This window comes from Pleurodeles waltl, chromosome 4_1 (genome assembly GCF_031143425.1).
Source record: "Pleurodeles waltl isolate 20211129_DDA chromosome 4_1, aPleWal1.hap1.20221129, whole genome shotgun sequence".
Lineage (NCBI taxonomy): Eukaryota > Metazoa > Chordata > Amphibia > Caudata > Salamandridae > Pleurodeles > Pleurodeles waltl.
In genome coordinates, this window is record NC_090442.1 from 548,295,152 (window position 1) to 548,319,309 (window position 24,158).

The 24,158-nt window shown below is 44.6% G+C and overlaps 1 protein-coding gene across 4 annotated transcripts in view; it reads left to right on the forward strand.

Moving 5' to 3' along the window:
- TFEC (transcription factor EC) overlaps positions 1-24,158 on the forward strand; it is a 612,796-nt gene that overhangs the window by 232,403 nt on the left and 356,235 nt on the right. The window contains exons 2-3 of one of the 4 annotated variants that reach the window (XM_069228932.1): positions 338-456; positions 1,348-1,614. The exons of 2 other annotated variants lie outside the window; for them this stretch is intronic. In XM_069228932.1, the coding sequence (XP_069085033.1) occupies positions 442-456; positions 1,348-1,614 (282 nt within the window). In that variant the 5' untranslated portion in view covers positions 338-441. The remainder of the gene's footprint in view (positions 1-337; positions 457-1,347; positions 1,615-24,158) is intronic. One more of the 4 variants, XM_069228931.1, reaches the window with a different exon arrangement.

The window sequence follows — 24,158 nt, forward strand, 5'->3', positions numbered from 1 at the left end:
ACATTTTTGTGATTAATGGTGTTTTGCCACATAAGCCACCAGTTTAGGTGTTGTTAGGGATTTTCCTAATATTTTTCAAGCATTCCTTCTGTAAATGACGAGTGCCTGACCTCTTTGTCATGACAGACGGAAATAGAATATCTCATAACCTCTGGCAATGTAGTATACACCAATAGTTTAGCATAGGATGATCACTTTACCAATATCCAAATGTTTTGTAATATATCCATTGATGCATGTGTACATCACAGTGGTGTTCACCTTTGATTTTCACTTGCATCCAAACTTTGGTACTGTTCAAACTCCAATGAGTTTTCTTCTCCACCTCAAATGTTAGCAACCATGGCCGAAACTACTGGTGAAAAGGCCCCTAACTTCACTCCAGATGAGTTAGAGATATTAACTAATGAGGTCCTGTCCCAGTACACCTGACTGTCTTGGATGCCACAGCAACAGGTAAGGACATTATTTCTAATAGTTTTCTGCTGTCAACACAATTTTCTTTTTTTTCACAGATAGCCCTAAATTGTGTCAATTAAACAATATTGAGATGTGACATGTTAAATTAACTTTAGATGAACAAGATGGGCTCTGAGTTATATGAAAGTAGCTATTCATATTTTGTTCACATTTACATTGCTTAAGTGCATTTCTGTCACTGCTGCATGTTCAATGTGCTCACATGGTGGTATGACATACTTGAGTATTTTTACCTTTTATAGTTTTATAGTTTTATATACATTAAAATTGGAACATTACAAGGCAGACGTGCTTATTCTGTAAGAACAAATTTGCTTGATCTTCTAAATGTTCATATAGTGTACACAGTGGCAGAGATTAAGAGCCACACAGCGATTGTGGCCTTAAAGTACATATACAAAGGTTAGGGATAAATATGTACACTTTTCCTATTTATAAGGCTACAAATGAAAAACATACATATCTAGAGGTTGTAGTTAGCAACTCATAGTTACAATTTATTTTATGTGTTATACGATAAACTATTATATATACAGAGTTGGTATTCTGATGAACAGTTCATTTGAGAATTGCATATAATTCAGAAACCCCCCAAAAAGTGATTTAGGATGTATATTTGTATTCTGTCCTGAATTATATGTGTACATATTTATGTTACACACACATATGTATAAATAAGTGTACACACTAAAATTAGGTGAATTAAACTAAGGTAGCTGAGTATGCCCTACTCATTTGTAGGCAAAACACTTAAAAGTGTTTTCTCTTAAATTGTCGTCAACAAACATTGGTTGTTTGGAAGTTATAAATATAAATCTGGTGAGACCTCTAACACTTGTTCTACATTTTGTTTTTTTCATATCATAGGTCAGCCATCATTACCAGAAGGGCATGAAGAGCATCTGGAGGGCCATTGCAGCAAAATTGCAGACTTTTCAGTCCATGGGTGCCGAAGCCTACATTGCTGTAAGGGATCGGGGGAGCGGCACTGCTGGACCAAGATGGTGTCGAGATGAGGAAGTCCTCCCTCAGCAGCAGCAAGTATGGCACACCCTGACCCCCCCAATGGCCCACATATTGCCAATGGCCTATCCACTGATTGATGGGAAGCTGAGGGCCAGAGAGCAACAAAAAGTTGGTAACTCAGATGTTCTGTGTGTGGATTGTTGAATGAATAAACTTTTTATTTTGTAGACCAACTATATTAGTAGGAGTATATGTTGTAGCAGTGCAACATTGAAAACGCATTTACATTCTGTTGTAAGTATGTAATATGCAAGTACTTAGAATTGGTATACCTATTTTATTATATTCACCCATACTAATGTGATTTCCGTAGTCAGATGAGGCTGTGTCACATGGAAAAAACAGATATGTACATGCAACAAATGTGTCTACAAAAACAGATTTAGAGTTTCACAATCTATATGTAGGTTGGTTTCTCTAGCTAACTTTTATTACATCAATTAAAAACTGTATATTAATTAAAAGTTCAGAGGGAAAATTGAGACTCCTATCTGTGCAACGTTGTGCAACGTGTGTGATATACTGAAGGTTCTGAAATACACGTTACATTAAATACATTTTATAAATAAAATGGTTGTTCTCAAAATCTGAAAAGTGTACAACATCTACAATCAACCCATGTTTTTGGTAAATATGTAGTCATTTTTCCTACTAACTTATTACATTAGTGTGGGAACAGCACAATATAAGCAGATATCCTTTTTAAGGGACTGATTCACAGAGGAAACCTTATACTTTAGTGTGTTTAGGTTCCTTTGGTATGCGCAAACTAATTTTACGGGTAATATCTTCACATATGTGGAGCCTCTGCACTCGTAGAAGAAACTATGCACATAAAAGGTCAGACATGCCTATCATTTTAAGTAATGAGTCCCCACCATGAATACAGAGATTCCTAAGTCTTATAGATACTACTAATAAAATGAGTTTGTGCATTTTGAAGAACCTAAACTTATACTAAAGTGTAAGTTTACCTTTGTGAATCAGACCCTGACTGCATAAGATCACCAAATGTAAAAGGTATTGTGCCCTGGCAAACTAACCGACTCACACAGCCATGCTTAGCGTACCACAACCTTTAAGAAGATTATAAAGCAGTTTCAGATATCCAATTGTTGTGAGTCAGCTGCTAGAGGACAAAATGTGCAGGTAATGAATATGTCTATGTTCTGTATATGGTAGTTATACCCATGACCATTTATTACGTGTGAAATCAAGCTCTACATTAAAGTGGTTGGTATATTTTCAGAAATATTCACATGTTTCACCCTGGATTGTGACCTGCATATAAGACCAATCAGGGGATATTTATGGTAGACATTGTAGACAATGAAGGATTGGATAAACAATACATTTTCTAATAGGAGTACATATTGAAAATATCCACTAAGCCAGGGCCATGTAGGCCTAAACTATTGATACAGATTATACTACGGGTGTCCCATCTGAGATAGTAAAGACGCAGTAGTCACATGAAGTCACAGATTGTGGACATACATATGTATTGACTTCATTTTGAATTTTTTATTATCAGCATCCTCAAATACAAGCAAGGGAATGTTGGCCATAAAGGTGAGGGAGCAGGTGTCTGCGGAGAATTTGAAGGACCAAGCAGCATGGAGGGTGATGGGACTGGAGAGGAGGACTCAACCTCATTGGACTTGGAGGCCTCCACAGGAAAGCAGCCCCAAATGGTGGTGGGCCCAACACCACCTCATGGACTTACAACATTGTCCACCACCACCGGGAAGCTCAGCACCATTCCTACTGTTCCCCCAATCTTGGCCAACACCCAGCCCCTAAAAGAGCTGGTGTCTCCTTCATCCCAGGTACATCTGTTCCTGTCACCGTCCATCCAGTAGTAATGTCTGAGGAAGTTCCGGATGTGGAGCGCAACATTTCTGTTGGCCAGACTGCACTGTTGCTTGCACTTACTGGCATAGCAGGATGGCATCCACAGTGCAGTGAACGCTATATGAAGGGGACTGACACATCTATAACCCCCGCCCCCTGACATCACAGCCTTAGTGCCTAAGAGAATTGAAAGTAATATGGAGGGAAGTCCTACAAGGTATAGATGAATTGAGCTTCATGCCTTGGCACAGAATTCAAAAGGGATTCAGATATAATTTCCTGTTTTCCAAAGTGCCTTGAATGAATATTTTCAAACTTAAAAGGGATTGTTCGCCATTTATGACTTTCAGTTTCTCACCTAGAGATTAGGTCAATTTAGCTTGAAGACTGATATGTGCAATTTTTGCATCCTTTAAGATGCATATTGCATCAATAAAGAGATATTAAAGAGGGATCAAAATGCATTTAGGTGGTCAAAGCTCAAAGTAGCTGAGTACAAGAGTAGCTTTAAAGTGGGTAGATGGATCTTAGATCAGTCAGTAAGAAGGGCATCCACATAGTTTAATCTAGAAAGAACCATGACTTGCTCTATTGACTTGATGCTGGCCTAATGGATGATGGGTTAGATGTACAAAGGCTTTTACTGGTCGGAAACGGCCCATCCAGCTGTTTGCGACAGGTAATATGCTTTTGGCATGTACAATCCCCATTTTCTGACTCGCTATAGAAGGGGTGTGCCAAGGGCGTTTCTTCCTAATTGCGACTTGCAGGGAGATGTAAGAATGATTTATGACTGGGAATGCAGTCGCGAAACATTCACAGTTACCATCACCTTCAGGTTGGTGGTAACCCATCTGCAAACGGGAACGAGTCCCTTCCTCTTTATGAGCAGAGGGCAAACATTTTTAAGAGCAGGCAGAGGTCCCATGGACGACTGCCTACTCTTAAAAACGTTTTTGTTTTTGAAACGCATCCTGGTTTTCCTTTAAAGAAAATTGGCTGCATTAAAGAAAAAATGCTTTATTTAAAAAGCAGTCACAGACATAGTAGTCTGATGACTTCAGCGGGCCACCATCCGTGTTAGTGTGGCCATTCCCAAATGGGTTGCAATTTGCAACCTGCCTCATGGATATTAATGATGCAGGTCCCTTGAGACCCATTTGGGAATAGCTAACAGTGTAGAGGACACTGTTTTAAATTTTGTATTAAGGCTCACAATTTGCGATTCACAGGAATTCACAAACTGCTAGTCGCAATACAAAATGGTATTACATCTGGCCTGACATCTTTGGGCCCATATTTATACTTTTTGACGCAAAACTGCGCTAACGCAGTTTTGCGTCAAAAAAATTTGCGCCGTCTAACGCCATTTGGATGCGCCGTGCGGGCGTCAAATTTATACTTTGACGTACGGCGGCGCAACCAACAGGTGGGCGTCAGGATATTGGGACGCACACAGCGGCGTCAAGTCGTAAGGAAAAACCACGTAAAGGCGACGCACATCACCGTGGGCCGATTTACGACAGCGCAATCGTGAAAGCGCTGGTTTTTCTCACGCAATTGCGTCAAATTCTAGCGCGAAAACTGCAGTGTTACCAGAGAGCCAACATGGATCCCAGTGGACACAACAGAGCCCAGGATGATGACAGCAGACCAGGAACCAGCCAAGAGGTCCCACAAACAAACCAGGATAACCAAAAAAAGAAAAGAAAGTGTCGCTTCAGTGAAGAGGAGCAGGAAATCCTGGTGAGAGAGGTGACGGAACACCAGCACCAACTTTTCATAACATCCAAATTGCCACTCAGTAGGAGAGAGGCCATATGGAAGCAAATAGTGGACAAGATCAACAGTGTGGCTGAAGAACGCCGCACAGTCACTGAGTGTAAGAAACGCTGGCATGACTGTAAACGCAGGACCAAAGAGAAAATGGCCAGGAACAGGAAGGCAGCAATGCAGACTGGAGGTGGGAGTCCAGCACAACAGGAGGCCCTGGACCACATGGAGGAGATGGTTGCAGCCGTCATCCCCGAGGAGATCGTCACAGGGATTCAAGGGCAGGACAGTGCAGACTACCAAGACACAATGCACATGCAGGGTAAGTCGCATGGGGAATTATAATGCACTAATGTTAACTGCAACCAGGGGGGGAATACCTACTACACAATGCATGTAAGTCAGCATATACATAGAGTGGCATGGGTAAAGGAGCACAGTAGGGGGGCATGCCTAGCACACACTGAAGCTGGGGCACCACCAAACACAGCAACAAGTACAGCCCCATGGGGACATCCTGTAAGTACAACAATAGAGCCAAGGGAAAGCAGCGACAGGTAGGAAGGCCACTACAGCAAACTCACATCCAGGCACTTGTTTTGTAAAATCTATCCTACAGCAACTAGGTCCCTATCAGTAACCCAGTAGACAAAGCAACAACTGCAATGTAACTGCCACAACACCTTACAATAACGCCTCTCATCTCTGTGCAGCTACAGTACCAAATGGCAGCAACCTCCCCATGGAATATACATACACAAATTAGGGGGTGACATTGACATCCGCAACAAGTCAGTGTAAAAATACAAACGCTCCAGTACACTCAAATGCCCAATGTCCATACCTGACACATACATAAGCCAAAGTAAACAGCAATAGGACCCACACAGCACCAACCACACACACATGCTGCATACGTCAGGGTCCCTCACATGCCTGGATAACAAGGCTACATCACTAATGTCATACTGCTCAGACAACACCTGAGGAGGAGACATAGGCAACTGGTCACTCCAACACACCTGCAAAGTCTGACAAACAAATCGGACCTTCATACGATAAACAGGCTTATACAATCAAACACACATGACCCACCTTCATCTTCAAACATCAACAATGTTTACATCCACACCACATCCAAACATGAACATGCATAGGAAATGGCACGGAACATGTACACTGCATGCAATGTGAATCAAAAGTGAATGGGGCAGGTCCTGAGAGGCAAGTGTGTTGGCAGGGCACTCACAACACCCACAGTCAGTCAATGTGTATTCTGGCAAGTGTAATGTATACTTTGCGCATTAGCCTCAGGCTGTAGGCCTTTCTGCACCTTACCCTGAATGTACTCTTACGCATATGCTCACATCTAAGAGCCTCTGAGCACTTTGCACTACATGCTTCTCATTGGCCTTCCTATCAGGAAATATACCAAATACCCAGTCCTAGGGTGTTGTTAATAAGTCCAATCACACTGTTTTGCCTACATCTGCACTGGAGTGTGCCAGAACAGATACACTCTGTGCCCCAGTCAAGGATACAGTCTGGTACTTTGCGGATAGATGGGGTAGGGGTTCTGATTTGCCATTCCTGCGTAGGGAAACTATCTCATCACCATGACTTATGACTTATAAAATCACTTCCTTGTCCCAAGACACACAAGAGGGAGTCTCCAAACAGAGAAACACCAGACGCTGCCTGCCTTGCTGCAGATGCAAAACCAGATCACAGGCCATTGCTCAGATATGACGGATGAAGTCTCCCCAGTGATTCAGACAGGCAGGCTAGAAGCTTAACATGCTGTGCTATAAATAGAACAAGCAGAGGGAGAGTACAAACTGTTAGGCACCATGATAGCTTTCGACCAATGTCTTACTCTCCTGCTGACTATTTCAAGTCTACCATGTTGAAGTATTTGGGTTATTGTGGCTCACACCTAAATATAGACAAGTCAGTTGTTCAAAGAGATCATCATATGAAACAAATACTGTCTTTGACTTTTGTGTATGAGTTCATACTGGAAAAGAGTGAAGATGTTGGGATCTGAGTGACCACAACTTCCCTGAAAAGTTCCAAAGATGTCATGCGCTCGGATGTATAATCATTCCTTTGCTGTGGGAGACATGAGCCAATGCTAGTTAGCTAGAGCAAAATGAAAGAATCAGGGTGACAGAGTCAATTAAAAGTGGGTCAGACTCAGTCCATCACACCATTAGCTATCCTGCTGCCTCGTAAGCAAGTCAGCTCAGGTCGGATAATGAGAACACACCCTCGAAAATGTCTCTACATAAGAATAGTTAATCACGGAGGGACTAGTAGGACACAAAGATGCCTATTCACAAAATGTTACAAAGCAACACCTAGCGGCAATTAGGCAGACAAGTCTGGTAGCTCCACATCACACATGTGACACACAGGTGGGCCATAGGCCTACAACAATGCCCATATGAAGGACAGCAGATACCCAGAAAAAAACAGACACCAAAGATAAGGCATCCAAACGCCTGTAACTGTTTGCAAACTTGTTACAACACAGACACACTAATTGTACCCTGTTTCATTGCAGAGGAACATGGATCTCCTGCCGATATGCCTGACCCTGATTTCCCTGATGACATCGATGACGACCCCATCAACCTCTCCCCACAAACCCTCAACATGGTCTTAGGAAGCCTCCAAACCCCACCTTCAGTCCCAAGGAGGAGCCCAGAAGAAGCAGCCACCCCAGTAGACCCACCTGCCACCCCAAATGTAATACCTGCCAGCTCCAACACAGCTGAGGACTCCGACGACACTGGAACCAGCTTTGAAAGAACCGTCGTTGGGGTCCAGCGGGAGCTGGCCAAGGAGGTGCGGGTGGGGATGCAAACTATGGCAGCCAGCCTTGAGAGGGTGCGTTCGTGCATGATCCCTCCTGCTGATCAGACAGCTGTGATGCAAGCACTAACATCGCACATGCAGGAACTTGTAGAAACTCAAAAGCAAATCGCCACAGCTGTCATCCAGTTGACGGAACAACTAAGAATGCAAGCCAGTCAACGGGTGCACGAATGCAACATCGAACCCCTCAGGGCTGACCTGGCTGCCTACCATCGGGATGTGGCTGCCATTCTGAGAAACCAGCAGGCCCTCCTTGCTGCAGTATTGCCCTTCCTAAGTCCACAGGGACTAGCCCCCGGGATGTCTGCGTCCATGTCTTCTAACACTGAGGTGTGTGTTGCCCCTTCACAACCAACAACAACAAGGACAGAGGAGGCAACACACACATCAGAAGAAGAAGACGTGGAACAGATAACCTTCACACGGAGGAGTACCCGGAAGCCCTAGTCCCTGCACCATGGCCTACTCTGACCAAGGTCCTGCGTTTAGTCAAAGCCCAGTTTCTGAACACCTACACTCAATGACTGTTTGGCAATCCACTGTTTGACTTGTCCACATTGCCAGTGAATGTCTCTCTCCTACAATTTGGTAATCCTGTCCCTCTGCACTGACACCTTCTATAGGCTCACCAAGAAATGATGCCCCAGAACGGACTCTGCCAAAATGTTGAATGGACAATTTGCACTACAACACCTGTAAATAAATCGCACTTGCTCACCTATTGTGTCTCTGTGTCATTTCACACTTCAACTGTGCAGTACCTAACTCCAAAGTGGCTGTGTGGCAACCCTGTTGAATCTCTATACTACTGTCCTGATGTCATATATTCAGATCCATCTGTGCATTGGCCAGGATTGCATCATAGCCCTACCATACTGAGGGAAATAACTGAGGAAGGAACTAAGCACACACAATCATGCTGTGTTGGTCAGAATGATGCACCATCTATCGCTATTCCAGAGAGCAAATGGTGTCTGGGAAATGTAGGCTCCATGCAAGACTTAAATAAGAATGGATGCCGCTTAATGTAATGAATCGTGTACAAATCACACTGCATTAACTTCCCTTACAGAGTAGGCTTCCATGAAGGAAATTCATGCTGCTTCAGTACACACATGATGTAGCTCAGCAATGAAAGCAGCAATACATGAGTGTGAACAACTCCTCATCTACAAAGATCTCCCTGAGCTTCACACTGCTGTCCGACCTAACAATTAACCCACATTGACATGTAATGAAGCACTCTTTGTGAAGTTGGACACATATCATAACAAAAGCTTGGTGTACAATGCACACTACCAATGGGGAGTCTCCCAATTTGAGGATACTTAACAAGTGAGCACACGGGTAGATGGGATGTTAAACATCCATTCCCAGGGGATGCTGAGCATTGGACACAAATGTCACACTAAATCATTCTGCAACATGGATGTCAAGGCCATGATAAAGTAGCACCTAACGCATCAAGTAAAGGGTTAACAAAATATTTATTTATATCTAGTACTACAAGAGGCAACTAAGGGAAAGGTACACCTACACTAATCTAACCTGACTACTAATAACCCACAACTGTCCCTATCTAACCTAAGCTAAACTTACTCTACACATGTAACGAAACGATCTAAACATCAACCCCCCACCCACCATTATGAGACAGGACACATGCAGGACAAAACATACTAACCTACACACATACTACACTATCCTAAACAAGCAGATAATTTTTTTTATTTTTTTGTTTTACATTTTTTTTGTTTTTTTGTTTTATTAAACATGAATCCCAACATTGCCCCCCACCCACCCACCCACACACAAATATTTGAGAAAAATAACAAGGACCCCCCACCCTCTTCCCTAACACTAACTAAGCTACATACCTATCCTAATCCTAATACTAATCCCCAAAGCCCAACTAACAGGAGAAAAAAAGGAAAGAGGTGAGAGGGGAGGGATAAAAGTTTAAGAGGGCAAACGAACTAGACGTTTGCACTCCTTAGTGTGCGCCTGATGTCGCGGACCCGGGTCTTTACATAGTTCATGTCATCAGTCAGGTTGTCCACCTTCCTCAAAAGTTTGTCCACTTTCTGGGACAATGCCTGGAAGGCTGCAGGGTCCACGGGAGGGTCTGTGGGGAGGGTTTGTGTGCCAGCAGAGGTCGAGCTAGTGGCAGCTGTTGGTGGGACATGTGACTGTCCTGCTGCCAGCACACGGCTGGGTCCAGGTCGTGCTGCATGCAGCGGGTCCATGGCAGCCGAAGTAGATGGGACCACTGGGCCAGACCTGGTGGCTGTGTCGTTGGTGGCTGTAGGTGGCACACTTGTTGGAGGCTGTGGTGTGGCCCACCACGCCCCGGAGGCCCTTTCGGAGTGATACCTGCGGCCCATCCGCCGATACCCAGACTGCACCTGCAGGATGTGCCTGTAACGGATGGCACGCCGCTCAAAATGGATGCGATCGGCCGCCCTCATGTTAGCAGCTGTGAAGAGAAAAGGCAGATATTTACCTTTGGCTTTGCATTGGGTGGGATAGCACAATGGGTTATTTGTACATTACTAGAAATGTATAGGTTGCAGCAATTGTCACAACATAGTTCACAGAAGGGCTCAGAGGAAGTACATGTGAAGCATGCATACATAAGGGCATATCACACCTAGAATATCCAGGTCTCTACATGATGGATGACATCACCCTACACTACTCATCCTAATCATCCCTACGGTTTTGTACATCATGGCTGCACCTCTTCCGCATACTTACTTCACTACATATGTCACTATATGTGATAACTATCACACTCCTCACTCTAAGCCATCTGGAATTGGTTGTGTGCTAAGATTGAACCAATGGGCTATAACCCAATGTCTACACTAGGGACCAGATGTAGGAAGATGGGAAATGGGACGAACAATCTGCAATGCAGAATGGGGTATCTGACACCGTCTGTGAGTTGCTATGGGGTTGCTAAGAGCCACCTCATTTACATCAATGATGTGGGTTGCAAGTTGCTCCACCTTTGCAACTATGGGCACTCACGGGGATGGAGGCCTGCTGGGAACAGCAGACCTCCATGTCCGTGACCGCTTGGAAATAACGCAGAACATGTTCCCCAAGTGTAGGCCGTTTACCTCAACGGGAAATGAGCAGCACTTAGAAATAAATTACGACAATTTCAATATTGAATAATTTAAGGCACTTAGGCCCGTATTTATATTTGTTGTTGCGCCGCATTTGCGTCACTTGTTGACGCAAAAGCCGCGCAAAATTGCAAATTCCAATTGTAATTTGTAAGTTTGCGCCGTTTTGGCGTCAAAAAGCTGGGCAAATGTGGTGCAAAAAAATTATAAATACGGGCCGCAGTGGTCCCAAGGACCACTGCCTGTTTTGTACAGGATTATTTTGGTACACTCGGAAAGGTGATGGGTTACAATGGGGACCCCTTACTGCTAGCAAGTGGGTTACCATCCACTTAAAGTGGATGATAACTGCGACTCACTTAGCAACCACAAACTCCATTGCAAATGGACTTGCATACCACTGTCAGTTGCAAATAGGACTGGAAAAAGCCTTCATATTTAGGATTAGGAATAAAATCTCCCATATATTTTCATGATCACCTAATACATTTCGGAATAGGAAACAGATGTTTGCAACTCACACACAATAATTATGAGTTTATCAACTTGTACACAGTTTGGCACATCTGGCCCTAGGTTCTGACTCACGACACAAAAGGTGTCAAGTAAGTGTGAGATACTGGTTGCTACAGTCCAAGGTAGCCTGTTTCACATTAACATCCCAGTCGTTGAGGGTGGTGTGGGAAGAACAACCACCAATCCCATGTGAAATGCACACCCAGGAGTGTATTGAACGTTCACCAAGTATGTGCCTTCACACACAAGACCTATGAATGGCTAGCAACACGTTGGACTTAGGCAAACATTGTGACATCCATGGACCACACATGTCACAATGATATGACTTTTGCCAACATGACATACTATCAGTGAGGCATGTTTTACTACACACACAGAGGAGGTGGAACACCCATTCTCATGATTCAACAGAACACATAGGCCATTGCACTCAAGTCACACACACTCCTAGTTCAGCTTGTGTAAGTACATGCCCCCGGAAGATCCAACCTACAGTGTGCACAGTCCATCCTCAACTAGGAAGATGCACTTTTCATCACAGCCATGTGCCTAAGCTATATGGGAGACTGTCAGTCTGATATGCAGACTCAGTTCATGTCAAGTCCCCGACCAAGTCTTACTTTGACCAGTGTATTCTAAGTAACTCATCCCATTCCCCATTGCGGCCCAACTGGAATGTCCTACAGCCCCTCAATCTCAGAGATGGCTAGGTGTTGCTTAACAGAAACATAAGTCCAATTTGATATCACACTAACACGACAATGGCAATGAACGGCCAGCGCATCACATCATGATTTCTCTTGAACACACAGTAGTCCATTTTGCGTCATTGCCAAATAAATATATCAAATAGCACTCAGGCAACACTCACTGTAGGTATCGGGGTCGTCGAAGTGTGCCACCTCTCCCACGGTGTAAGGCTCTGGTCCACCTGTAAAGCATGACAGGAAGAATGTACTCAGACTGGGTGGACTGACAAAATAATTCTGTTACAATGACACTGTGAGAATATGACATGGTAATGATACACTTTCACACATGCTCATACTGCATGGATGAGTTTGTATTCAACATTAACATTGGATGATTCTCCTGCTACAGTTACACACCCTACTACACACATGCAGTGGCCAGGACAGTCAGGTGTCGTCCAAGTTTACTCACAATAATTATACCCCGCCAATATTGTTATCCAAACATCTCAGCATGTGCATTCCAGAGAGACATCCAGACACTTGTTCCATGAGGACTGCATGACCACTCACAGTCAAACAGCCTATGTGGACATGTTCAACACACAGCAACCACACACACATGTGACATATCTGTGGAAAACATATCTGACTTCATGTGACGTGTATAAAACACACATGTATATCATCATCATGGGATTCAAATCAGATTTCGAGCGATGGGGTCTACATATGTAGGTATGTTGTTTCGACATGACTTACTCATTGCCCATTATGACATGTAGAGTACAAATAGAGCCATTAACGTGTTGCTTGTCTGACACAAATGCTACACTACATTACATACAGCTACAGCCATCTGGTATGTGTAGAACAACTGAGCCATCTGACTGCTAGCATAGGTCTTCATACACATTGTGCAACACGTACACATTAGGGCACATATGTAAACATTAGTAAGGCAGCATTTGCATCATTGCATCACGCAGAGATGGGCCACACCTGCCAAATACAGATATATGTATTAAGTTTCTGCTGTTTGAGGGAGAAAAAGTGTAGCCAATTTGGGGATATCAATATATATTGACAAGGGCCTAGGTTTCCCTAGCATTACACATAGGCAGCTCCTTATCTAGCAGATTGGGTAACATTCATCACATGTTCACACACAGATTACTATCATGTCCATGTAATTGATTGCTACTCACCAACAGGGCCACCAATCCTGACTCCCAGGTGGTCCAGCAGGTCCTGTTCCCTCGTGATCAGATCGGCCCAGCGGTGTTTCAACTGATGGACATTCCGCATGGTCCCATGGACCCGGACCATGTGATGGCGCACCTTCTCCCAGCGAATTTTCCGGGCCTCCGTGTGATACCCCTGTATCACACGGCCCCCAGCCTCCAGCATCAGCGGGAGGAAATGGCACACTAGCCAGATAAATCCCCCCAATTCATCTTCGCCCATCCTGGACAGGCGAGGCCTCCCTGACATTATGACTGATGACTAACAGAAAAAATAAAGTAGGAAATGGGGAAAGGTAGAGGTGTGAAGTTAAGAAAAGGAGAAAATAGCCCAACTAACCCCAATAACTACCCTAGCCACAACAGACTCCCACAGACAATACAAACAAATACAGGAATGGACAAAACTAGACTTAACAGACTGAGACAATGATACACAACAATATTAGACTGAACAAAGTACAAAAGACAAGCTACACAGGACAACAAAGCAGTAATTCACAGGACAACACTCTTCACTGAACCACACAGTCTAGAAAAATCTGAGACTGAAAAGTGAAAGTGAAAGTCAACTTCCAATACAGATTTGGCAAACAGGATATCCTATTACATCACTTCCTGCATAAAATGGCCGCCGTTTTTTAATCGCGGTTTGCGTCGTATTTTCACGCATACATAATTTCGCGTCATTTTTTATGACGCATAATATTGCACATGCTGCTGAGTGTAAAAATATGATATGAATATTACTATTTATTTACTGTACGAGATGTCCAAAAATATGTGCATGGTGCGTCATTTTTTCCGACGCATACATGATGGGCGTCATATTTTATCCACCTACAGGAGTGCTAATGCTGCTGAGTGAAAAAATATGATATGAATATTAATATTCATTTACTGTACGAGATGTCCGAAAATATGTGCATGTTGCGTCATTTTTTCCGACGCATACATGATGGGCGTCATATTTTATCCACCTACAGGAGTGCTAATGCTGCTGAGTGAAAAAATATGATATGAATATTAATATTCATTTACTGTACGAGATGTCCGAAAATATGTGCATGTTGCGTCATTTTTTCCGACGCATACATGATGGGCGTCATATTTTATCCACCTACAGGAGTGCTAATGCTGCTGAGTGAAAAAATATGATATGAATATTGTGAGAAGGTAGCCTCTTTCTAGCCTTGTTACCCCCACTTTTGGCCTGTTTGTGAGTGTATGTCAGGGTGTTTGTCACTGTTTTCACTGTCTCACTGGGATCCTGATAGCCAGGCCTCAGTGCTTATAGTGAAAACACCATGTTTTCAGTATGGTTGTTATGTGTCACTGGGATCCTGCTAGTCAGGACCCCAGTGCTCATAGGTTTGTGGCCTATATGTATGTGTCACTGGGACCCTGTCACACAGGGCCCCAGTGCTCATAGGTGTGCATGTATATGTTCCCTGTGTGGTGCCTAACTGTCTCACTGAGGCTCTGCTAACCAGAACCTCAGTGGTTATGCTCTCTCATTACTTTTAAATTGTCACTAACAGGCTAGTGACCATTTTTACCAATTTACATTGGCTTACTGGAACACCCTTATAATTCCCTAGTATATGGTACTGAGGTACCCAGGGTATTGGGGTTCCAGGAGATCCCTATGGGCTGCAGCATTTCTTTTGCCACCCATAGGGAGCTCTGACAATTCTTACACAGGCCTGCCACTGCAGCCTGAGTGAAATAACGTCCACGTTATTTCACAGCCATTTTACACTGCACTTAAGTAACTTATAAGTCACCTATATGTCTAACCTTTACCTGGTAAAGGTTAGGTGCCAAGTTACTTAGTGTGAGGGCACCCTGGCACTAGCCAAGGTGCCCCCACATTGTTCAGAGCCAATTCACTGAACTTTGTGAGTGCGGGGACACCATTACACGCGTGCACTACATATAGGTCACTACCTATATGTAGCTTCACCATGGTAACTCCGAATATGGCCATGTAACATGTCTATGATCATGGAATTGCCCCCTCTATACCATCCTGGCATAGTTGGCACAATCCCATGATCCCTGTGGTCTGTAGCACAGACCCTGGTACTGCCAAACTGCCCTTCCTGGGGTTTCACTGCAGCTGCTGCTGCTGCCAACCCCTCAGACAGGCAGCTGCCCTCCTGGGGTCCAGCCAGGCCTGGCCCAGGATGGCAGAACAAAGAACTTCCTCTGAGAGAGGGTGTGATACCCTCTCCCTTTGGAAAATGGTGTGAAGGCAGGGGAGGAGTAGCCTCCCCCAGCCTCTGGAAATGCTTTGTTGGGCACAGATGTCCCCAATTCTGCATAAGCCAGTCTACACCGGTTCAGGGACCCCTTAGCCCCTGCTCTGGTGCGAAACTGGACAAATGAAAGGGGAGTGACCACTCCCCTGACCTGCACCTCCCCTGGGAGGTGTCCAGAGCTCCTCCAGTGTGCTCCAGACCTCTGCCATCTTGGAAACAGAGGTGCTGCTGGCACACTGGACTGCTCTGAGTGGCCAGTGCCACCAGGTGACGTCAGAGACTCCTTGTGATAGGCTCCTTCAGGTGTTAGTAGCCTTTCCTCTCTCCTAGGTAGCCAAACCCTCTTTTCTGGCTATTTAGGGTCTCTGTCTCTGGGGAAACTTTAGATAACGAATGCATGAGCTCAGCCGAGTTCCTCTGCATCTCCCTCTTCACCTTCTGATAAGGAATCGACCGCTGACCGCGCTGGAAGCCTGCAAACCTGCAACATAGTAGCAAAGACGACTACTGCAACTCTGTAACGCTGATCCTGCCGCCTTCTCGACTGTTTTCCTGCTTGTGCATGCTGTGGGGGTAGTCTGCCTCCTCTCTGCACCAGAAGCTCCGAAGAAATCTCCCGTGGGTCGACGGAATCTTCCCCCTGCAACCGCAGGCACCAAAAAGCTGCATCTCCGGTCCCTTGGGTCTCCTCTCAGCACGACGAGCGAGGTCCCTCGAATCCAGCGACACCGTCCAAGTGACCCCCACAGTCCAGTGACTCTTCAGCCCAAGTTTGGTGGAGGTAAGTCCTTGCCTCACCTCGCTGGGCTGCATTGCTGGGAACCGCGACTTTGCAAGCTTCTCCGGCCCCTGTGCACTTCCGGCGGAAATCCTGTGTGCACAGCCAAGCCTGGGTCCACGGCACTCTAACCTGCATTGCACGACTTTCTAAGTTGGTCTCCGGCGACGTGGGACTCCTTTGTGCAACTTCGGCGAGCAACGTTTCACGCATCCTCGTAGTGCCTGTTTCTGGCACTTCTCCGGGTGCTACCTGCTTCAGTGAGGGCTCTTTGTCTTGCTCGACGTCCCCTCTCTCTGCAGGTCCAATTTGCGACCTCCTGGTCCCTCCTGGGCCCCAGCAGCGTCCAAAAATGCCAAACGCACGATTTGTGTGTAGCAAGGCTTGTTGGCGTCCATCCGGCGGGAAAACACTTCTGCACGACTCTCCAAGGCGTGGGGGATCCATCCTCCAAAGGGGAAGTCTCTAGCCCTTGTCGTTCCTGCAGTATTCACAGTTCTTCAGCCTAGTAAGAGCTTCTTTGCACCAACCGCTGGCATTTCTTGGGCATCTGCCCATCTCCGAGCTGCTTGTGACTTTTGGACTTGGTCCCCTTGCTCCACAGGTACCTTCAGACAGGAATCCATCGTTGTTGCATTGCTGATTTGTGTTTTCCTTGCATTCTCCCTCTAACACGACTATTTTGTCCTTAGGGGAACTTTGGTGCACTTTGCACTCACTTTTCAGGGTCTTGGGGAGGGTTATTTTTCTAACTCTCACTATTTTCTAATAGTCCCAGCGACCCTCTACAAGGTCACATAGGTTTGGGGTCCATTCGTGGTTCGCATTCCACTTCTGGAGTATATGGTTTGTGTTGCCCCTATTCCTATGTTTCCCCATTGCATCCTATTGTAACTATACATTGTTTGCACTGTTTTCTAAGACGATACTGCATATTTTTGCTATTGTGTATATATATCTTGTGTATATTTCCTATCCTCTCACTGAGGGTACACTCTAAGATACTTTGGCATATTGTCATAAAAATAAAGTACCTTTATTTTTAGTATAACTGTGTATGGTGTTTTCTTATGATATTGTGCATATGACACTAAGTGGTACTGTAGTAGCTTCACACGTCTCCTAGTTCAGCCTAAGCTGCTCTGCTAAGCTACCATTATCTATCAGCCTAAGCTGCTAGACACCCTATACACTAATAAGGGATAACTGGGCCTGGTGCAAGGTGCAAGTACCCCTTGGTACTCACTACAAGCCAGTCCAGCCTCCTACAAATATTAATATTCATTTACTGTACGAGATGTACGAAAATATGTGCATGTTGCGTCATTTTTTCCTACGCATACATGATGGGCGTCATATTTTTGAAACGTACAGGAATGCACATGCTGCTGAGTCAAATCTGAAATATGATGTAACTTATATTTTGCTGTCTAAATCTGTGAAATTTTTGTATACATTCAGATTTGACTCTGCATTCTGTGCACTCATGTACGTGACCAAAATATGACACCCATGCTGTATGCGTAGAATTATGATCAAATCTTTTTGTTACGTCTTCATGTTTTTAACTTGGGGAAGGTGATTTGTCAGGGTCAAACGGGGCAATGTGATACACATTTGTGTTTGGATATGCCACATGTCCATTGTTGTATGTATGGCAGGCATTCACACAGTAATGGTGTGGATACGTTACATAATGTCTTTTCCATATTTGTCAACATATTTGTGGCAATTGCTGATGGCTGTTTGGAAATGATGGATGGGATACCATGATGTATTCCTTCTCCAAATTTGGTCCACACTTATGATGGTGATGCTTTTATCTGGAGTCCTAACAGGGAGTGCAATGGTCACTTACAGTTATTATGGGGCTAACCATGTCCTAGCCTCATTTTGTGTTTGTGCTTTGTGTTCTACTCTTGACATGTAGGCCACACATGTACCTTATGCATGTGTTTGGCTCACAAGTACAGGATTTGTGTATGTTTGTGGGACCGTAGAAGTGGACTTAGGCCCCCAGCACCCTAGGATTTGACCATCCTGATTAGTTACAGTATCCATGGCTTGGCTTAATATTTTATGGGAAACCTGCAGCAGCAGGCTAATGTAAGGCCATATGGTATGTATGACTGTTGACCATTCATTCATCTCATTAGCCCATTAGAAGTTTGCAGTAATGATGATTTTGAGCTGACATGCCTACCATTTCCCAATGACTATGTTTGGAAGACTCTGAGCGTTCCTGATGTTCTGGGGAATATTCTTTAGTGGGTGTCTGTGTCCCTTTCTGCATTAACTGGTTAAGTGGCATGTCACATTCTTCCTGCTAGGTTCAAACTGGGACCCGACTGTGATGGTCTACTTTCAATAATTTGGTTGATTGTATGACATATGTGTACATGTGTGTTGGTATGTGGATCCACTATCACCTGTCTGGGTGTATGTTGTCACTGTGACATCCAGGTCTCCTCCTGAGTTAGTGGCAGCTAATGTTGTCCCAATTGTGTTTTGCTCATATCACCCACTGGAGAGAAGCCATTGATGACATGGTGACGTACACATGGATGGTCCCACCCTGTCTCTGACCACATGTGATGTGACTTTCACATGATCTACTTTTTTTGTCTGGGTGCAAGACTGTCTCAGGTGTTTTGATGTAGCATGTGGATTTGCCACATTTGTACTCATGTGGGCCTCTGTGTATGGCAATGTATCATGTCACATCCTACCCTCTGTGCATACAATTGAAATGTTCTTTTTTGTTGTGATGATTGTTATGGCATTGTTGGTCAAGGAGACCACATTCTTCGTCAGCATTTTATAAGTAAAGGTGCTCAGTAATGCATGGACCAAAGCATGATGTGGTGTTTGATATCTGTGTTTATTTACAATAGTGTAATACAGGTGATTATTATACATTAAGCAAAAAAATTATTTACAAGCTGCTGGCGCCTACGCTGTCCTGCTGCCGTGTTGGGTTGTCCCCCCTCCTGTTGCGGCCCAGCATCCTCCTCTTCGTCATCCTCAGGCATGCCTGGGTCCAGTTCAAGGAGGGGAATGTTCCTCTGGACACATATATTGTGCAATATGGCACAAGTGAGGATGATTTTGCACACCATCTCTGGGGAATAGAGTAGGCTCCCGCCAGTGATGTCAAGGCAGCGGAACCTAGACTTTAGGATCCCAAAGGTCCTCTCCACAATGCTGCGGGTCCTCTTGTGGGCGTCATTGTATGCCCGCTCTGCAGCAGTGATTGGGTTCCCGAATGGTGTCATCACCCAAGGCTGGATGCCATACCCCTGATCAGCTGAAAGAGAAAGAGAATGGATTGAATTAGATGTAGGAGGCAGTGTTGTACGGATCTTTGATGGCTGTAGTTGTCTTGTGTTGTCTGTGACTCTTTTGTGTACTAATGTTCCAACCTATGGTTGTTATTGAAAACTTTGCTTTGATATATTTTCCCTTGGCTGAGCAAGTGTTTGTTGGCTAACCGTTTGTCAGAAGGACTGTTTTTGTTGTTGCAGTAGAGTGTTCCCTCCCTAGCATTGTGACTAGTGATACAGTTGTCTGTGTGTCCTCACTGGGGGTGTGATGTTAGTTCCATGCCGAGTTAAAACGTGAAAGTGTATTTGACACCTTCATGTGTATGAGCCCAGGCCATCCCATACCTTTTGACTTATGCATTGTATTAGTGTACAGGTTATTTTGAGACTTCCAATCTGTAAAGTGACATTTGGCCAACCACACTCATTGATGTCTTCACATTAGGCTGTGGATTAAATTCCAATGTGTGACAGGTTAAATGTTGACTTCTGACACATGGCTAGTGATGTGAGTACCTCAGTGTGTTCCTGGCTAGGTGTTGCTATTGTGGTGTATGTGTTGTTTGTCCTAGAGGGTTTGTGTGCGGTGTGTGTATGGGTTTGTTTTTTGTCCTTACCAACAAGTAGTCCATTGCCATAGCGTCCATCCTGGAAGTGTTGGTTGATGGTGGAGTGACGGAAGATGAATGCGTCATGTACACTCCCAGGATATTTGGCCACGATGTTGGTGATCAGTCCTTGGTGATCGACTATGGCCTGCACGTTGATTGAATGTGTGTGCTTCCTGTTGCGGTAGAGGTGTTCTGAATCAGCAGGTGGCACAAGGCGTACGTGTGTGCAGTCGATTGCACCAAGGACGTGCGGGAAGCCACTGATGGCGTAGAACCCCTGTTTAATTTCCTGCTGCTTCTGCAGTGTGTTAGGGAAGCAGATATGGCGGGGTGTCAGGCGAATGATGGCATCCAGGACTTTAGGCAGGAATGCAGAGAATGATGGTTGGGATATTCCACCAACCAGGGCACCAGTTGTCTGAAAGGAGCCACTTGCCAGCAGGTGTAGTACGGCAAGCAGCTTTGTTTCAGTTGGGATAGTGCGGGGTGTCACTAAAGTGGGGGCCAACTGTTGTTCGATATTTGCCAGCAGCTGCTGAATGGCCTGCCAGTTCAACCGGTACCTCTGGATGATGTCCCGTTCCCTGAGGCCATGCAGGGTTGTTCTTGGGCGGAATATCCTGTCCTGCCTTCTGCGCTGTCTTTGGGGTCCCTGCTGTTGTTGTTGTAGCTGCTGTTGTTGCTGCAGGGCTCTGCGTCTACGTGCACGTTGAAGAAAAAGCACCTCCATAGCTCCCTGTTGCTGCTCTGCTGCTCTGTTGTTTGTTCTGTGTGTTCTGCTTAAGTACAGGTGTGTTTGCCCCATTTTAACGCCTGCCCTGACCCAGGCGTTAAAATTTAACGCTATTCGTGCTTTGCGTCATTTTTTTGCGCCGCCTACGGCCCGGGAGACATTTTTGCCCGGAAGCATAAATACGACGCACCGCTGTATGCGTGGGTTTTTGGACGGGAACACCTACCCTGCATGTCATTAACGCAGGGCGGGGTGCCGCTTCCAAAAACTCACGCACATAGCGCCATTCCCCTTGTGCGCCGCATCGGGCGTCAGGGTATAAATATGGGGCATCGTTTGCGCTGAATGTGCGTCAAAATTTTTGACGCACATTCGGCGCAACCGGAGTATAAATATGGCCCTTGATGTCCTGTTTTTACCAGTCTGAACATACATCAGGCATTTGTAGCAGGGTGCTTAACATCAAAAGTATAAAGTCTCATCAAGAATAAAACCTAATTTTTTTGCACTATCATCAATAGAGGCTGTTTTCCAAAAGCTGCAAGTGCAGATAACCAGTTGCTAAGTGGCAGGAAACATACAGATCCCAAAACTGCTTTTTTAGAAAATGCTGTCCATCCCAGAACTTAGATCATTCAAAGAGTTATATTGGGCTGAAATTATTAACTTTGAGAAGTAAAACGGCTGATGATAGGCTGGGAAGAACTGCAAATTCACAGAATTGGGCCATTTGAGACAGCAAAAATGCCTTTTGATATACGGAAGCCAAATAGAGAATAAGTAACTTGTTACAGAATCACAATTTGGGTTTGTGATTCGTTATTTGGAAGGGGCATACTTAAGACATCCCTTTGAAATGCAGCTGTCCACTGGTATGTATTAATGTTTTGCAATCGAATTCTGGTCACAAAATAATTATATTTTACTGACACCTCGAAGGAGGTTGTAACCCATGCGCAAAACCACAAAGACCCCTTACCGTTTAAGAATGTAAAAAAAAATATTTGTTAGGAGCAAGCGGGGGTCTCATAGGCCACTAGCTGCTCCTAAAAAATTAAACTTCAAGGTTTCATTTTTTTACCTGCATTCTGTTTTCCTTTAAAAAAGTATTTGCTTCATTAAAAAGCCATCACGCGCATGGTGCTCTGCAGACCCCAGCAGGCCACTATCCCCGCGATTGCTGTGATTCCTAGTTGGTCACAAATTGAGACCTACTTTATTATTATTAATGAGGTAAGTCGATTTGTGACCCCACTAAGGATCGCTATTTTAAAAATAATTGTTTAGTACATTAGGAATTGAGATTTTCAAATTGAGATTTGGTAAGAATTGCAATTTGGAAATTGCAGTTTCTAATGTCAGTACACCTGGTTATTACTTAGCTCTTACTCTCTGCCTTTGATTTGAATTTGGAAACCAGTTGATTAACCAGATCTTGTGATCATGATATCTAAGGCTATGTTACATAAAGTGAGCATTGGAAGTGCTCAGTTTGGACGCAGTCTCCGCTAGAGTTGTGGGCTGACTGATGTCTTAAGTAGTCGAGGTGCTGGAGCAGCTCTATTTTACAATTACATACAGTGGTAAATGTTTACATTTCACAGGAACTTTCAAAGCATGGACTTCTTCTAAGTGGAATTCTAGCAATATTTGTTTCCATTCCGAAAGCAGAGCATAGCAAAAAGACATACATGAACCAAAATAAAAACACAAGTAAAACATTACAGGGCACAACAAATTAAACAAAACAGAAAACAGCACAATAACTACTGAACAACACAAAATATTCTCATTGTACTAATGCAACACAAATGCACAGCAACACAGAAAATAAGCGAACACATCACCAACAACATAAAATGCCATGGAACAGATATGCAAAAGTCTTCTTCCTACGCATTACCACCTCCAGAATCCTATTTTCATATTATGGTAGCAAAAGGTGTTTGAAGCCTGGGCAGCCCTACTTACCACCAAGAACATGAAATAGCACCAGCCAGAACTGTTTTTGTGATCTGGCCCTGGTGTAGAACTTCATGCCTTATGGGCATGGGTCAGCAGCTTGAATTTGTATCTCTTCTATACGGGGAGCCAGTGGAGTTGCCGGGGCGTGATGTGTGTTCATCGGGGAAGGCCAAGGATGAGTCTGGCTGCAGCGTTCTGTATGGTCTGAAGTCTCTGTAGGAGGTGTGTGGCGATTCCTATGTAGAGGTGTAGTAGTAGCCAATTGAGGGTCTTTCGAGCATGCGCAAAGTGAGGAAGCAGGCGGAGGAGACCGCGTGGATCTGTGATTTAATAGTGAGCTTGTTATCAATGATGATTCCAAGGTTTCATATGTGGTTAGAGAGAGTGGGTGTGGGTCATAGGTGTGATGGCCACCAGGTGTTGTTCCATGTGTTGCTGCTGTTGCCAAAGTTCAGTTCTTTTGTCTTGTCTGTGTTCAGCTGCAGGCAGTTGTTCTTAATCCAGTTAGTAACACTCGTCCTGCTTCTGTGGTAGTTGGTTCGGTGGGTGGAGGGGTAATTGGTGAGTCAGAGGATGAGCCAGGTGTCATCTGCATAGGAAATTATTTTGAGTCTGTGGGATTTGATGATGGTGACAAGCAGGGTCATGTATGCGTTGAAGAATGTGGTGCTGAGGGATAAGTCCTGGGGGACACCGCAGGTGATCTACTTGGATTTGAAGGTGAAAGATGGGAGATGGATCCTCTGGGTTCTTCTGGTGAGGAAGGAGATGATCCATCTGAGCGTGTCCCCCTGGATGCCTAAGTAGAGGCTTTTGATTAGCATGTGGTGGAATACCGTGTCAAAGGCTACCGAGAGATCAAGGAGGATCAAAGCTGCTGTT